The sequence below is a fragment of the Oncorhynchus masou genome, chromosome 9 (genome assembly GCF_036934945.1).
Source record: "Oncorhynchus masou masou isolate Uvic2021 chromosome 9, UVic_Omas_1.1, whole genome shotgun sequence".
In the NCBI taxonomy this organism is placed as follows: Eukaryota; Metazoa; Chordata; class Actinopteri; order Salmoniformes; family Salmonidae; genus Oncorhynchus; species Oncorhynchus masou.
In genome coordinates, this window is record NC_088220.1 from 57,710,370 (window position 1) to 57,728,834 (window position 18,465).

Sequence of the window (18,465 nt, forward strand, 5' to 3'; positions counted from 1 at the left end):
GGGAAAGGGGGATACCTCGTCAGCTGTACAACTGAATGCATGCAACTGAAATGTGTCTTCCGCATTTAAACCAACCCCTTTACAATAAGCCCGAGAGGGTGTGGTATATGGCCAATATACCACTGACTAAACGCTGTTCTTAAGCACGACACAACGCGGAGTGCTAGGACACAGCCCTTAGCCGTGATATATTGGCCATATATCACTAACCCCGGAGGTGCCTTATTGCTATTATAAACTGGTTACCAATGTAATTAGAGCAGTAAACCCATGGTATTTGGTCTGATATACCACGGCTTTCAGCCAATCAGAATTCAGGGCTCGAACCACCCAGTATATAAAGTCATACAAATGTGTTGTTTTACAGGGTCAGCCATAGTAGTAAACTGCCCAAGGAGCAAATTACAGTTAAGTGCCTTGCTCAAGGGCACGTCGACAGATGTCACGTGGTTTATTCAAACCAGTGACTTTTCGGTGAATAGCCCAAAGCTTTAACTGCTATGCTACCTGCCGCCCACTGACCTGAAAAACAGGTGATAAGAGCAATTTAGAATTCGCTCCACCAGGTGCTTTGTGTAGGGCAGGCTACCGCCCCACTGAGGGATTTCAGACAAAACAGACCTTGAACGCGGGTATTTACACTCTATGACTCCCAGGTAAACAGTCTGTTTCAATATCTTGAGAGTTCTCCGTTTGATTTTGTTTCCAACTAATACATTACTCCACTGCTGCAAAGGAGAGCGAGATGCGTGGGCGATATAAAAGTAAGGAGAACGCGGGCAGTGAATGCATCCATGCTTTTTCGGGGAAACGGGACATTGGAAACGGGCTGTTTAGGAGTTACGACTCACCTATGCCAGGAGAACCTGCCAGCTACTCGGAGGGGCCAAATTCCCCAGATTCCCCAGATGGAGGTATCCTGACAAGTTTGGACGACGGGAATGGGCCTTCAACAATTAACTCTTCTTTGACAGGTCAGCACAATTTAGTGAATGTCTTCCTTGTCTAATCAAATGTCATTATCTTACCAAATATCATCATTTAAGAAGTTGACATGCATAAACGTTTTATATCACAACCTTACTGAAAATGAGAATGACCACTTTAATGCGTCAACTTGTGTTGAGTAGTCTACATTAGACTAAAAGGTACAATACAAAAGCTTTTTGGTAACACCTTTACATCCCAACCTGGTCTCAGAGCATGTGTATTATTCTGTACGAAATCCAAGACAGTCCATTTAGTATGATATGTTACATTTCATATGGCATGTATTAATTTGTGGATTAATTTATGAATTACAATTCGTATGATATGTTTGCAAATTTCCTAAACTTACAAAATATTAAGAATTACAATACGTACAATACGTACAATCCATTACGAATTTGCAAGATACATGATATGTTACAAATTCCAATTTTGTTGTGGCTAATGCTAATTTTAGCTAGCTGGCTAGGGGTTAGGATTAAGTTTAGGAGTTTGTTTTTTAAATGTTTTTATTTAAACTTTATTTAACTAGCAAGTCAGTTAAGAAAAAATGATTATTTACAAAGACGGCTTAGAAACAGTGGGTTAACTGCCTTGTTCAGGGGCAGAACAACAGATTTTTACCTTGTCAGCTCAGGGATTCGATCTAGCAACTAGTCGGTTACTGGCCCAGCGCTCTAACCACTAGGATACCCGCCACTCCCATTACCTAAATGGTTTATGGTTAGGGTTAGGGGAAGGGCTAGCTTACATGCTAAGTAGTTGCAAAGTATATAAAAAAGTAGTAATTATTTGAAAAGTTGCTAATTACCTAAAATTCTAAAGTTGTCAGTGAGGAGATTCGAACACGCAACCTTTGGGTTGCTAGTTACCTGTCTTATGTAACTAATTTGAGTTTCGCCGAAATAAGTTTACTATGTTACGTGTAGTCTATGAGAGCAGGCTGCACATCCAGGTTTAAATCTTTATAACTTGTTATAAGCATGTATGAGCTTTCATATTGTCTTACAACAAGCAAGGCTCATACTGTTGGTTGTTCATATACTGTACTGTGCAATCTATAAGATTCATACAGTACATGTGATACATTTTTGTAAATTACATTAAGTCATATTTTAGGCCTTACTTTTTGGAATGAGTGATACATTTTAGGATAATATGATCATCAGATATCATGTTTCTTTTTAGGCTGTCTGAATTCACAAATCAATTGCATTCTGTTGCAATATGGTTTTATTCATCAGGTCCAAAACGCTCCAACTATGACGGTGAGAAAAGGTACCTGGGAGTCAGGGTCAAAATGCCTGTGAGAGACATGCTTAATAAGATTCGCATAGCGAAGGGAATGGACCCAAAAAATATCCAGGTATGACATACTGTATATTCACGGTGACTAAATTGCTTGGAAGTTAATTTCCACATTCCCCAGTCAGATGTTTTTACATATTCACAGTTTATCCTTTACGTCTTTCTACAGGGCAACTGCGGCAAGGCATTGAAAGGTTAGAAAAAACTCCTAAAAATTCTATTATGCTTATGTTCTTGGCCTATAACCAAGATTTAACACTTCTGGCTGTCTCTTCAAAAGTGTGTCTTGTTCTGCTCCGGAATTAGGGTTGTTTACCTTCTGCAAACATTAAGAGTCATAAAATGCTTGGTATTGGGTGAGGCTGATCGCACGCGGTTCACCTTTATATAATGTAGTCAAAACTTTACTTAAAGCCTATAGATATAATGCATAACGATGTACACATCAATTAGTAGTAAGACATACGCATATTTTACATCTTAGTATTGTTTCATAATAATACAGTATATCACAGCCATTTAGAAAAAGAGACTTGTTGGATTCGGATTTCTAACAATACAAGTTAAAACGTGTTCCTGATATTTCATCATTACAATATGAACATAAATAACACAAACTGTCACAGCAACAATTATGTACTATTACACAAGCATTTATGTTGTGGGTAAGGGCATGCAACAGCAAAGATACCGTCAACTTCATGAAACCTGCTATCAAAATTCCTTATATTCTTCACAGGAGAGAAGAAACGGGTAAATACCAATAGAGATCGCAGAAGTAGCAAGGTGAGTGATTTACAGTACATTATATGAATAAGCCTACATGTCTTTTCACCAGGTGTGCCTTGCTCTAAGGTGGACAGCTCAGCACTCAACACTGCATACTTATTATGTGTGGCCGCTGTGTTTCAGAAAAAACAACCTACAAAGAGCCTGGAGGAACTCGCCATAATAGTGGAGGTGTTGGAGGAGGATCTCAAAGCCAGCAAACCATATAGCCAGTCTAACACGTCTGAGTCAGCTGATTACAGCCCAGAGCCCAACGTGCAACCATGGAATGGCCCAGAGCAACTCCAGCATAGTCACTCAATGAAGTTCAGTCAGGAAAACAAGATGCCACAACAAGCTACAAACTACTGTATGACAGAGCTAAAGCTATCCCGCTCTGCACACAATCACAACACTAGTGTTCCTCCGTTGAACTCCCAAGGACGGTGTATCAACGACGAATCCGACAATATGATGCCCAGTCCAGATTCATATATGACTTACTCCCCTAGCAGCACCAGTGAATGTCAAGTGCCATCTCCCCAATATTCGGGCTTTGCTAGCCCCCCATCCTCCAGCTATGAGTTAGGTCAGGATGGAGGTAGTGACTACCAGGATAGCTTTAGCCCCCAGTGCCAGGATAGCTTTAGCCCCCAGTGCCAGGATAGCTTTAGCTCACATTGGCTCAGCTACATGGGCCAGAATTGGAACAGCACAGCATACTTCTGGAACCAGCTCCAGAGGGAGGAGAGCTTACTGACGGTGGTCTCTGACACAGAGGTTCTGGCCACAGACAGGAACGGAAGGACGTAAGTTGGAATCACAATTGATATTTTAGCCTTTTCGTATTACTGAGCCTTGCTGAGCTGTAGCCTGGTCTTGTTAGGCATCCACCAGAGAAACTAGCACAGTGCGGTTCAGGTCGACACAATAGTGTGAGAAGGGTACATGTGTCTGATACTGTATCAGTGCTTGCAGACAGTGCTAGTACATCGTAGATACACCAACTGTTGATTTTAAATTGTATACCCCGGGAGGCTATAGCAGTATAATAGCTGTAATGTTATGGAGTTTCAGACAGAAATGTGAGATGGTATCACTCAGTTTGTCACTAAAGGCAGTGTACAGAGCCTGTATGTGACAGTATGGTGAATGGATGCTTTGTAGTAATTTAATGAGATATTTGTTGTCCTAAGATAAACAGTAACCTGTTACAGACATATTAGTCTTCCTACAATAATTGACAAACACCCAAATTATGCCAAGAAATATTGAGGGTATCTAATAGGCAGCAGTTAAGTGGTAGTGTTGTTACGTTCCCCAGCAAGAAAACAAAAGATTGTCGCTCAAACAGAAGGGGGAACTAGCAAAGAGTCATTGACGAATAGGTGGGGTTTTAGGGGCGGCAGGGTAGCCTAGTGGTTAGAGTGTTGGACTAGTAACCGGAAGGTTGCAGGTTCAAACCCCCGAGCTGACAAGGTAAAAATCTGTTGTTCTGCCCCTGAACAGGCAGCTAACCCACTGTTCCTAGGCTGTCATTGTAAATAAGAATTTGTTCTTAACTGACTTGCCTAGTTAAATAAAGGTAAAATAAAAAATTTTAGGACAACAACTGGGACCTAAAACACTAAATTTGCCCAAGAGGCAAACAAAAGAAAACTCCAAACTTAAAGACAGGAAGCAAACCAAAAAGTGGAGCAAAACAAAAACATGGAAGGTCAGATAAAGGATTGTTTGTCTAGAAATCAAATGGGGAAAGCCAACTAAAGGTGTTAACCCACCACATCTCTCAAGACAACTGAAGCACTGGGCCAGCCACTCTAAATATCACCTGGAACAGCACCGGTGAAACACCTTCCGACTAAGGACAAGCCAGCACAGGTGTAACACATACGGACTAACGAGGTGACACCAATCAATGTGCCCCACAGGCTAACGTGCTAATGTCCAACCTCAAAATATAAATGGAAAATCCTGGAACAGTGTTCTGAAGAAATTTCTTCATCAAGTACAATACCATCATGACTCATGGGGCGTTGTCTGAAATTGCACAAAAAGTAAACAATGACTGAAAATTCATGACTAATGTTGATATAGAAGGATAATAGACAAATACTTGTTTGAATGGCTGACTTTAGTGACAAACACAGCAAGAGGTACTTAAAATATACATTTTGCTGTGAAATGTCATGTTCTTGATATAATTGATAATTTAAAAAATTTATTATTTCTTTCAAAATTCGAATCAGACTCGCATGAATTATCATTGGCCAGCCACAGAACAAAACAAAATTCCCACATTGTTGATGTACGATTGACATGCTGCTATGTATCATCCAGTACATTCATGTTAAATGTAATTTAATGCATTCATGTTAAATGTAATTTAATGCATTCATGTTGTTAACCATTCAAACTCACAGTGACATTTATGTGAGTACACTATAAATGTTTTTTGCTTCTTTCTTTAGAGCTCTCCACAGAGTTGTGGGTCAAGGCAAGAGGGCTCTGGGATATGTGATTGCCAAAAGGATGGCAGCTCTGAATAGGCTGGATGTCAAAGACTCAGAGGGAAAGGTAAATCAAATGAAAAATATAGCATGACTTAAATTGTTTTCTGGTTGTTCAGATTCATTCAGACGTTCAGATAACTTTGAAGCAACTGTATACTACTGCTGAGCGATTAGTGCTTTTTGAGGTTGGTTCGGTTTCTGTTAGTTTATTAAAAAATAATCACGGTTTTCGATTTCAATGTACTTTTTTAGTTTAGACATTAAATGCACTAGGCATTATGTGGGTTGAATGCTTTAACACATAATAAAATAATGAATAAAAGACCCATTATGGTAGTGGCTGCCCATTTACTGCTTATCACTTATTATTAACCATTTAATTCACATTACTTTAATAAACTATTTGTTTTATTTGATGACTTTATTATGTAATTCCAAGTCATAATTTCATCTCTATGGAGCTGCTGCCTACGCTGTCTGACAAAATCACTTTTTTAGTAGTTTTTCAAAGTAAATAAGGCATACTTTCATGACTGGTGAATATCAACTATCAATCGCTTAGATCATATATTTTCAGCTAGAGATACAGTGCATTCGGAAAGTATTCAGACCCCTTGATTCAATCTACACACTATACCCCATAATGACAAAGCTGGACAAAGATTGCTTCTTTAGTGAGTCAGATGCGAAGGATATAATGTTGCTCCCAGACAAGGCTCAAATCCCCGTCATTCACATGAAGAAAAGGAAATTCTAGGTGCGCAGAACAGCGTGCCTTGTGAGAATTTGTTGCCTAGTGGTTAACCCGCCTCTACCGTCCGATCTATTAGCCAACATGCAATCACTGGAGAATAAACTGGATGAGCTCCGTTCAAGACTATCCTACCAAAAACGGTAATATTTTATGTTTCACCGAGTCATGGGTTTTCCAAGGCAGGACAGAACAGCTACATCCGGTAAGACGAGGGGTGGGAGCGTGTGTCTATTTGTCAATAACAGCTGGTGCGCAATGTCTAATATTAAGGTAGTCTTGAGATATTGCTTGCTTGAGGTAGAGTACCTCATGATAAGCTGAAGACCACACTATCTACCAAGAGTTTTGATCTATATTTTTCATAGCCGTCTATTTATCACCACAAACCGACTCTGGAACTAAGACTGCACTTAACGAGCTGTATAATTCTTGAAACTCCCCATCCCGGATCCGGGATCGTGAATAAAGCCTCAGGCTCATTAGCATAACGCAACGTTAACGATTTCTGAAAATCGCAAATAAAATGAAAATAATGCGCCTGCTCTCAAGCTTAGCCTTTTCTTAACAACACTGTCATCTCAGATTTTCAAAATATGCTTTTGAACCATAGCAATTCACTAATTTGTGTAAGAGTATGCAAAGCTAGCTTAGCATTTTGAGTAGCATTTAGCGCGCAACATTTTCACAAAAACCAGATCACCAACAACGTCAAACTTTTCCGAATTAACTCCATAATATCGACCGAAACATGGCAAACGTTGTTTGGAATCAATCCTCAAGGTGTTTTTTCACATATCTCTTCATTAATATATCGTTCGTGGAAGCCTGCTTTCTTCTCTGAATTCCATGGAAAAATACTTGCAGCTGAGGTTTGCGCACCAATTTCGGCGCAGGACACCGGGCGGACACCTGGTAAATGTGGTCTCTTATGGTCAATCTTCCAATGATATGCCTACAAATACGTCACAATGCAGCAGACACCTTGGGGAAACGACAGAAAGGGCAGGCTCATTCCTCTCACATTCACAGCCATATAAGGAGACAATGGAAAACGGAGCCTCAAAAATACTTCTCATTTCCTGGATGCCATTTCATCTTGGTTTTGCCTGTAGCTCACGTTCTAGGGCACGCACAGAGAATATCTTTGCAGTTCTGGAAACGTCAGAGTGTTTTCTTTCCAAAGCTACCAATTATATGCATAGTTGAGCATCTTTTTGTGACAAAATATTGCGCTTAAAACGGGCATGTCTTTTTATCCAAAAATGAAATAGCGCCCCCATAGCATCAAGAGGATAAGGCCATAAGCAAACAAGAGAATGCTCATCCAGAAGCGGCGCTCCTAGTGGCCGGGGACTTTATTGCAGGCAAACCTCATGACCTCATTTCTACCAGCATGTCACATGTGCAACCAGAGGGGAAACAACTCTAGACCACCTTTACTCCACACACAGAGACGTGTACAAAGCTCTCCCTCGCCCTCCATTTCGAAAATCTGACCATAATTGTATGTTCCTGATTCCTGCTTACAAGCAAAAACTAAAGCAGGAAGTACCAGTGACTCCCTCAATACTGAAGTGGTAAGATGACGCGGATGCTACGCTACAGGACTGTTTTGATGTCACAGACTGGAAAATGTTCCGGGATTCATCCAATGGCCTTGAGTATACCACCTCAGTCAGCGGCTTCGTCAATAAGTGCATCGACGATGTGGTCCCCACAGTGAATGTACGTACATACTCCAACCAGAAGCAATGGATTACAGGTAACATCCGCACTGAGTTAAAAGCTAGAGCTGCCACTTTCAAGGAGCGGGACACTAATCCGGACGCTTTTAAGAACTCCTGCTATGCCCTCAGACAAACCATCAAAAAAGTGTCAATACAGGACTAAGATTGAATCCTACTACACAGGCTCTGATGCTCGTCGGCTGTGGCAGGGCTTGCAAACTATTACGGACTACAAAGGGAAAACTAGCCGCGAGCTGCCCAGTGACGTGAGCATACCAGACAGGCGAAATGCCTTTTATGCTCGCTTCAATGCAAGCAACACTGAAGCGTGAATGAGAGCACCAGCTGTTCTGGATGACTGAGTGATCACGTTCTCCGTAGCCGATGTGAGCAAGACCTTACCTGGATGTGTACTCAGAGCATGCACGGACCAACTGGCGCCGCCCGTAGTACTCATGTCAGTAGTCATGAAGTGCTTTGAAAGGCTGGTCATGGCTCACATCAACACCATCATTCCGTAAACCCTAGACTCACTCCAATTTGCATCGAGAGCATCCTGACTAGTTGCATCACCACCTGGTATGGCAACTGCTCGGCATCCGACCGTAAGGCACTACAGAGGGTAATGCGTACAGCCTAGTACATCACTGGGGCCAAGCATCTTGCCATCCAGGACCTATATAATAGGCGGTGTCAGAGAAAGACCCAAAATATTGTCAAAGACTCCAGTCACCCAAGTCATAGACTGCTCTCTCTGCTACCGCACGGCAAGCAGTACTGGTACGGCAATTCTAGGTCCAAAAGGCTCCTTAACAGCTTCTACCCCCAAGCCATAAGACTGCTGAACAATTATTCAAATTGCCACCCGGACTATTTGCTTAGCCCCCCCCGCCTTGTTTTTACACTGCTGCTACTCGCTGTTTATTATTTATACATAGTCATTTTACCCCTACCTACATGTACAAATGACCTCGACTGTTATTTTATTGCTACTTTTTATTATTATTTTTACTTTGTTTATTTTGTAAATATTTTCTTAACTGCATTGTTGCTTAAGGGCTTGTAAGTATTTCACAGTAAGGTCTTGACCTGGTGTATTTGGCGCATGTGACAAATAAAATTTGATTTGAAGGACATTCAGAAACTTGTCCTAAAGCCACTCCTGCGTTGTCTTGGCTGTGTGCTTAGGGTCGTAGTCCTGTTTGAAGATTAACCTTTTCCCCAGGCTGATGTCCTGAGCGCTCTGAAGCAGGCTTTCATCAAGGAGCTCTCTGCCCCGTTCATCTTTCCCTCGATCCTGACTAGTTTCCCAGTCCCTGCCGCTGAAAAACACCCCCACAGCATAATGCTGCCACCACCATGTTTCAGTGTAGGGACTCTGGAGCTCTGTCAGAGTGCCCATCGGGTTCTTTGTCACCTCCCTGACCAAGGCCCTTCTCCCCCGATTGTTCAGTTTGTCCGGGCAACTAGCTCTAGTAAGAGTCTTGGTGGTTCCAAACTTCGTCCATTTAAAAAAGCTGTAGGCCACTGTGTTCTTGGGGACCTTTGCAAAAAAATCTAATAACCTGTTTTCGCTTTGTCATTATGGGGTATTATGTATAGATTGATGTGGAAAATGTTTTCTTTAATCCATTTTAGAATAAGGCTGTAACATAATAAAATGTTTAAAAATGGAAGAGGTCAGAATGCATTGTACCTCTCTGTCCCTCTTGTGCGTTCTCTCTTCCTTCCGTGTCTGCTCCGAACAGACCAGACAAGTTGGCGCTCTACATCTCACAGTTCGGGCTTGATCTGATTTGTCTCTACAGAAACTGCACATCGAGCTAACAGAAAAAAACTGATCAAAATGGAATTCAAATAATTGAACCGACGTCGGTCAATTAGTTATTTTATAAACTGAAAAATTACAGAAATGTAATCACTCAGCACCACTTATTGCTCAGCGCTACTGTATGCAATCAGTGATAAAGCTCAAATAGCTTGAGCTAAGTCAGGATTGCTGCCCAATCAAAACATAAGACGATCAAAGAGTTGATTACAGGATTGCCATGTTTGTAGTTTTCCGTCCAAATTGAGCTACTTTGAAAACTATGTCGCGGGTGAAAATGTATTGGTTGCAGGTCGCTGTGTTCTGGGCTACTTCTAAATTGGACCGTGGTTGCCGTGGCATTTCTCTTTAAAATATATATATATATATAACCGTAACCTGCTGAGCAGGTTGTTACTGAGTGATTGAATGGTGGAGAGGGCCAGAGGGGTGTGTGTGCGTTGAGAGCACTAGTGTGCTGCAGTTGAGTCAAGGAGCCAGAACTGAATTTTGGTAGGTAGGCTATATAGATTAGTCATTATGGAGACCACTTTTTCCATGGAACAGATTAACATGCTAGAACTGATATAACAGTGACAAAGCAATGGAAAATGTCTGTAGGTGAGAGATGAGAACTCTCTTGGTAGATAGTGTGGTCTACAGCTCATCATGAGATATTCTACCTCAAGTGAGCAATACCTCAAGACATCTTTAATATTAGACATCACGCACCAGCAGTTATTGACAAGTAGAGACACACCCCTGCCCCTCGTCAGATGTAGCTACTCTGTCCTGCCGATACACGGAGAAGCCAGCCAGCTCTATATTGTCAGTGTCGTCGTTCAGCCACGTCTCGGTGAAACATAAGTTAGTAGTTTTTAATATCCAGTTGGTAGGATAATCTTAATCGTAGATTGTCCAATGATTGCACATTGGCCAAAAATACCAAGCATAGTTGTGGTTTACCTACTCGTCAGCAAATTCTTACAAGGCACCACGCCCTCCTCCCCCCTTTTCTCCATATTTTCTTCACGCTGATGACGGGGATTTGGGCCTTGTCTCGACAAAGCAGTATATCCTTTGTGTTGGACTCATTAAATAAAAAATATTTTGTCCAGGTTGAGGTGAGTAATCGCTGTTCTGATGTACAGAAGCTCTTTTCGGTCTTAAGCGATAGTAGCAGCAACATTATTATGTACAAAATGAGTTGCAAACAATGCAAAAAAAGTAAAAGAATTGCACAATTGTTTAGGAGCCCGTAAAACAGCAGCCATCCCCTTCGGCACATTATGTATTAACCAGTTTATAATAGCAATAAGGTTCCTCGGGATTGTGGTATATGGCCAATATACCATGGCTAAGAACAGTCCAAAGAACAGCCCTTAGCCTTGGTATATTGGCCATATACCACACCTCTTTGGGCCTTTAATCATAGCAGTCAAAACAATTTAAATCGACATCCGTTGATGGAAAATAATCTGGAGAGTTTAATAAGGGCAATTTATTTTCTCTTGCAAAATTCTTATAATTCTTGCAAGTTTAAGAATGTTTATTTTGATGGAAAAACTAATTTAGCTTCTTAGCCTAAAAATGACATAGATAAAAGGGTTTCATGGATAAATGTGGCAACTCCTCCATTGCTGAAAAAAATGGGCTCGTTTTTAGGCCTTGTGGGCGGGTTTTCTGAGATCTTTGGTTTAAAATGTTTAGCTCAACCTGGCAATGTTGGTGGATTAAGCCCCTGACTTCTGTTCCCAGACTGCACTTCACCTGGCTGCCCAAAAGAACCAACACCTGATGGTGGCTGATCTGATTCACCTTGGTGCCTGTGTGAACGAGAAGGACAGGAGTGGAAAGACATGCCTGCACCTCAGTGTCGAGAATGGATACATTCGAGTTCTGGAGGTAAATATAGCCATCTGACAGGCCAAACCTGTTCTGTGAGCTGAGCTCTTTAAAGGATAGCTTCAAATAGTATTTGAAGTATTTTTAGGAGGTACTTTAATTAAAAGTTTACTTTTAACGTGCTACCCTGTCATTATGATTCATGTAATTCTACTGCATCACCTTCACAACCCAATATGTCAGGTTTGGTTTGTTCCCTCAATTAAATTGATACCATGAACCTCAATAAGATCTTATGGTGTCTAATAGCATACATATTTCCTCTTTTAGGTTCTGAAAAATATGATGAAAGAAGGGATTTATGTAGATGTCGAAGCTACAGATAATTATGGTATGTTTGGCTTTCCGTTTTAAAAAACTCTTAATGTAAGTCTTATATTTAAAGCTGCAATATGTAACTTTTTGGGTGAGTTATAGATCATTCATTCTCATTGAAAGCAAGCCTAAGAAATGGTTGATCTGTTCTATGTGCTCTATTTCTGTGCTTCCCGTTCTTATGTGTAGTTTTTGCATCTTTTACTTTCGGTTTTGTACGTCTGCTTCAAACAGCTGATAAGACAATATTTTGTGTTTGAGAATATATTTCACAGAGGTTTAGATGGTACAATTGCTTGTTTTGTTACATAAACTGAAATTAAGCAAAATTATTTGAATTTTAGCAAACACGGAATGGCGGAGCGAATTCTGCATATTGGACCTTTTAAAATGATAGTTCACTCCAAAATGAAAGTTTGTCATATGATTCAAACCTCAAAAGTCCTCAAATGTCAAGATTAATCCACATCCCACGGCATTAGTTGTGCAGATTGAGCTATATGCCTATCAACTACAAATGGATGGAAAAGATAAGCACAGAATAAAATCATCTTTTATATTTTCCATTCATTTGGGACTGAGGCATATAGCTGGATCTACACAATGTCCTGGAAGATGGAATTATCTTAACAAAAGACCACTTTTGAGGTATGAAAACATTTAGTTTAGAATGAACTGTCCTTTTAGGAATGCTCATTCAATATACTACCTGAGGGGTCAACAAGGAACAGTAATGCTAGCCTATTCAGCTGGTTATATTCACATCAAAAAAGTTGATGATTTTAGATTTACAGTATATACAGTGCCTTCAGAAAGTATTCACCCCCTTGACTTATTACATATTTTGTCACCCATCTACACACAATACCCCGTAATGACAAGTTGAAAACATGTTTTTAGAATTTTTTGCAAATGAGTCAGTACATGTTAGAATGACCTTTGGCAGCAATTATAGCTGTTTGTCTTTCTCTGTAAGTCTCTTAAGAGCTTTGCACACCTGGATTGTACAATATATATATACCCAATGTTCTTTTCAAAATTTGTAAAACTCTGTCAAATTGGTTGTTGATTTTCATGTTTTGCCATAGATTTTCAAGCAGATATAAATCAAAACTGTAACTCGGCCTCTCAGGAGCATTCACTGTCTCTGAAATCCCTGAGCAGTTTCATTCTTCCCCGTTAGGAAGGACGCCTGTGTCTTTGTAGTGACTGGGTGTATTGATACACCATCCAAAGTGTAATTAATAACTTAATAATAATGTCTGCTTTGTTTATTTTTACCCATCTACCAAAAGGTGCCCTTCTTTGCGAGGTATTGGAAAACCTCCCTCAAGACATTTTAGCTTTCAATTTGTAAATAATTAGTAAAAATGGCCCCAAATATTGTTCCACTTTGACATTATCGGGTATTGTGTGTAGGCCAGTCACAAACAATCTCAATTTAATACATTTAGAATTCAGGCTGTAAAATGTGGAAAAAGTCAAGTGGTGTGAATACTTTCTGAAGGCACTGTACATTGAAAAATCCACAACCACAATATCATTGTCATAACCCATGTTTCATACAGTGATAAATTCCCCTTTGCCTTACATACTTTGATAGGTTTTGGGTGGTTGGTCTTATTCTACAATGCCTCATGTCTGTGCTTGGTGTGTATTGCGGTCAGGACTCAGTGTGTTTCAGTGTGCAGCAGTGGCTCTGAACGTCACCGTGCGAGAGCTGGAGAGAAGTGTGGCACCTAGTCAGATGAGACTCCACACACTACGCAAGGAGCAGATGATGGAGACACTGGGGTGTCTGCTGCAAATGGGAAGCTACCATCACACTCTGGTCAGAGTCTCCCTATAATATAGGCGGCTAAAGTTTTCCATTTGGAAGTCATAATGTGTTTAAGTTACTAAGCTAAGAATATGTTAAGTTTGAACGAATCCACACAAATATACAGATACTGGAGTACTTCAATAACCATTCATGCTCTGTTTGCTTGACAGAGTTAAGCCTTGAAGTGCAGGAGATTAAAATGTTGTCAACTACTCTCCCTCAGGATAATCAATCAAATGTATTTATAAAGCCCTTTTACATCAGCTGATGTCACAAAGTGCTGTACAGAAACCCAGACTAAAACCCCAAATAGCACGGTGGCTAGTAAAAACTCCCTAGAAAGGCAGGAACCTAGGAAGAAACCTAGAGAGGAACCAGGCTCTGAGGGGTGGCCAGTCCTCTTCTGGCTGTGCCGGGTGGAGATTATAACAGAACATGGCCAAGATGTTAAAATGTTCATAAATGACCAGCATGATCAAATAATAATAATCACAGTGGTTGTAGAGGGTGCAACTGGTCAGCACCTCAGGAGTAAATGTCAGTTGGCTTTTCATAGCCAATCATTCAGAGTTAGAGACAGCAGGTATGGGGAGAATGTGGGGGGAGAATGCAAATAAAGTGGAAGCAAAATGGAGTCCTACAAGTTCATGCAAGGAGTGGTCTCCCGACCCAGTAACGTGAGCTACTTAACTTGTTCAGTATTTTTCATATGATTTCCAAGGGGGATTATAGACAAAAAGAGGCCTTATTTAAAGTACTGTACATTTTAGTTTGTCTTCGTTTCACGCTTTTATTGCACACACAAATGTAAATGTCATTTCTTGCTGTACTAAAATAATTGTTTTTGATGTATCAAACACAGTTTGATTTGGTTACAGTTTGATTTAATAGGGTCCTCCATGAAATTAATAGTTTCCAGAATCTATTAGATTTATGGTTCTAATTTGGTGTTTCCAGAATCTATTAGATTTATGGTTCTAATTTGGTGTTTATCTCTTTCTTAGGGGAACTACGTGACTTAGATGGTGTCCATCCACACAGCTGTTCCTTATGAAATTATGTGTGCATCTGCCAAGCAAGGCATGCCAGAGAACTGACAGTTAATGTTTCTGAGTTGTTACAAGCTTGAACTTGTCTTGGAAAAAGGCCAATGTGGTTTAGAAAGCCTTTAATTACCTTTAATGAATCTCTTTGTTACGTGGCTTTAAAGCGAGAGGCTTTCTTCAAGGCAAGGTACAAGTCTTATGTAAAGCATCCAAGGTTTTATGTAAGCTGAAACACAATTGTAAATTGAGTGTTTTTGTGGCTTTCGTTAAGACTTTGGTTGCACATTAGCTGGTTTCTGTGAAACTTCCACTGTTTGTTACATTAAAGTAGCAAAATGTTAATGCAAGTTAAGCTCAATTGTATTTGGTGAATGTGTTATTGGTGTTGTATGTAATACAACAAGGGAGTCAAATTCTTTCATACTCACGTCTTGGAGGGAAAGTGATAATGTTCAAAGCAGCTAGTTTGGCCGGAAAGTAGACACCAAGTCGCCAGCATGTTGTTACACGGTTGAAAAGTTTATTATACGTGTGTATGGGTGTGTGCGTCTGTGTGTGTGTGTATATTTTTATTCTTTAATGAATACCAAGGTTATCAACAATATTCTTATATGTGTATAGGCATATATGTTGAATGTACGTTAAAGGTGAAATCCCTAAGTTTGTCTCAGCCGATGGAGAGGGTCATTGCAAGTGCAAAACAAAAGAAGTAGGGGAACAGGCACATTCATTGGCTTAAATCAAACCACATTGTACATTGTATATTTCTACAGGAGACAAAGAATTTGTAAATTTACTGCTTTGTTATAGATTTTTGTCTGGTGTCGCGTTATATTACCAAGATGGTCATCTCGTTCCAGACACATTCAAGGCTTGTGGTAATGTATGTGGTTACAGGTTTTTGAAATTGTAGTGAAGTGTCATTTAAAAAAAATAATATATATATATATATATATATATCTTAAAGACATTCACAAAATATAATTTACTATGAAGCAAAAAGGTTGCTCTTTATTTCACACATTAAGTTGGCATTGCTCTTTTTGTATTGATGACAGTACGTTCAGAGGGCGGTCAGGTGAACTGGTCCACTAGTACAACCATGAATCTCTGATCTGTTTTTATGGTGGCGCTTGGGTGTTAACCCTGAATTCTTTGACTAAATCCTTTGGTATTTTATAATCCCATTAATATGCTGGCTGTATATCGCATACTTTCGATACGATAGCATTTTATTAGTCCCTGAAAGGACCTAATTTCTTCACTTAAAAATATTTGGTGGTTTGCATGGTGTTGTTTTTGTAAGTAATGGTTGTGATGTAGCTGGCTTAATTTCAGCTCCAACTATTTAAAGCAGTTTTTATGTGCACTTTTTTTCTTATAGTTGTAATGGTATAGTTGTTAGTAATTTTTATTACACATATAGTAGTATGTAGTTGTAGTGGTGTAGTAATTGTATTTGACACGCATTTTTGTTAAAGTTTTATGGTAAGACTAGTAGTAATTGTAGTGTTGTGTGGCTGCAGTAGCAATGTAGCTGTGGCTGCAACAGCAATCATAGGAGTTGTGGTAGAAGTAGTGAAAGATGTGGCGCAAAGAGAGTAGGAGCAGTACTGGCTGGTACTTTTAGTAGGAGTTGTATGGCCTTGGTTCACAGCATTCATAAGAAGTTCATGAAAACCCTTTATTTTTTTCAATTATGGTTTTGTTATTGTTTCGTACATGTAGCGGTTTAACAGGGGCTGAATTGGGACTATGTAGGTGGTGGAAATGTCCCTGATTTCTATGGAATATATTCAATTTCGACTCTATCCTGTCTACTAACATTCAGTGATAGAGCTCAACAATCCCCAATTCAACCCCTGGCATGAATATACAGATGTAGGATCTTAATTTGACCCAGTTTGCTACAGCAGGAAAATAGTCCTGCATCAACAGGAAATGGGAATTATGATGTGGATTGTAATTAATGGAAATGTATGAAGGGATACATTATTTATAAGGAAAAATGTCAAAGTATAAAGGACAAACTTCAGAATCCTTTTTAAACCTAAATACACGACACAATTTACTTTTCCTGCACAGAACAAATTCAGAACAGTTCTGCACAGAACAAATAAAGATCCTACACCTGTAAAGTAACTATTTTATCCCACTATAAAGGGAATATTATCTGTAATCTGGTGTTTGGTATGTAATGTTTTATGTGTATTTGTATACATTGATCAATATAATGGAAACATGTTTTTTTTGAATGAGATATATGCACAACTCAGACCTTTTGGAATTGATTGGAGATTTTCAAACTGAAATAATCAAGATAAACACACAGATCTCAGGTTTGGATTCAGCTAACCTCGTCCCCAGGCTCCGGGTCAACAGAGAGAGCGGGCTGGGGATGAGAATAGGATTCAGTAACAATAGTCAGGCTAATATAGCCATCCATGTTCATTATTTCTGTATTTGTGTGCAATTCTAATTTAGACTGGTTGTCTTGAGGCTTTGTTGATCAACGAAAAAGCTGGAAACTGATAGGAATGCAAGCAGCTATACATTTGTTTTAATCTTGCTGGAGGAGGGTTGTTGAACAAATGATAGGCTGTCACTCACATCTTTGGGTTTAGTGATGCCTGAGTGTATAAGATGTTTCTGGTGGTGCACTGTTCCTGAATGGCTACATAGCTGGTGCACAGCCCCTTTTATTAAGTTGATTCATGTATACCACTTTCCCATGACCTTTATTAAAAATTAAAAGCAATTTTAACTGAGGCCTTCGCCTTGTTTCAGTCTGATTACAGTGTTCCAACATGATCTCGCAAGCTTACATTTTCATTCATGCAACCTGGTCTCAGAATTTCATATGATTCTGTATGTAAATCCAAGACACTCCATTTAGTATGAAATGTTAGGTTTCGTATGGTATGTATTTAATATGTTGATCTCCGTCACCCATTTCGAATGACATTACAATTCATATTATATGTTACAAATTTGCAAAACGTACAATACAAAACTAACAAGTGTCTCGGATATATTAACAGAATTATTTTGAAATGCTCTGAGACCAGGTTGTAACCAGGTGCCTTGACATTATTCAAATTGCAGCTGACTGTAAGGCACTTAAATAGGTCCAGTATCACCTGTAGGTTTTGTCAGAGCCTGTCAGGCTCCCAAGTAGCACAGTGGTCTAAGGTATTGCCTCTCAGTGCTAGAGGTCACTACAGACCCCCTGGTTCAAATCATAACTGGCTGTGATTGGGAATCCCATAGTGGGATGTGTAGGCTGTCATTGTAAATAATAATTAGTTCTTAACTGACTTTCCTAGTTAAATAAATGTTAATAACACAAATGTCTGTACCAGAATAGCTGCATAAACTCAATGCAGTCATCTGGGAATTGGACTCCTAATAATTTCTATTGTATGTCTACCACCTTAAATCTGAAAAAAATATTCTCTGGAATATGACTTTTTCATAATCATATTTATGAAATCCCCTATTAATAAAGAT

The 18,465-nt window shown here is 39.6% G+C and overlaps 1 protein-coding gene across 2 annotated transcripts; it reads left to right on the forward strand.

The window, feature by feature from the left end:
• The first annotated feature begins 529 nt into the window (after nt 1-529).
• zgc:113279 (uncharacterized protein LOC553749 homolog) lies at nt 530-17,724 on the forward strand. Of its 2 annotated transcripts, none has more exons than XM_064974649.1 (10): nt 530-974; nt 2,235-2,356; nt 2,468-2,492; nt 3,038-3,084; nt 3,211-3,875; nt 5,538-5,643; nt 11,626-11,772; nt 12,043-12,103; nt 13,755-13,918; nt 14,914-17,724. In XM_064974649.1, exons 1-10 carry the CDS (start codon nt 746-748, stop codon nt 14,929-14,931), a joined length of 1,584 nt encoding a protein of 527 aa, XP_064830721.1. In that variant the 5' UTR covers nt 530-745; the 3' UTR covers nt 14,932-17,724. The 2 variants fall into 2 exon arrangements, with proteins under 2 accessions (XP_064830721.1, XP_064830722.1); XM_064974650.1 differs by having other exon boundaries at nt 904-974; nt 2,179-2,356.
• The last annotated feature ends 741 nt before the right edge of the window (nt 17,725-18,465 follow it).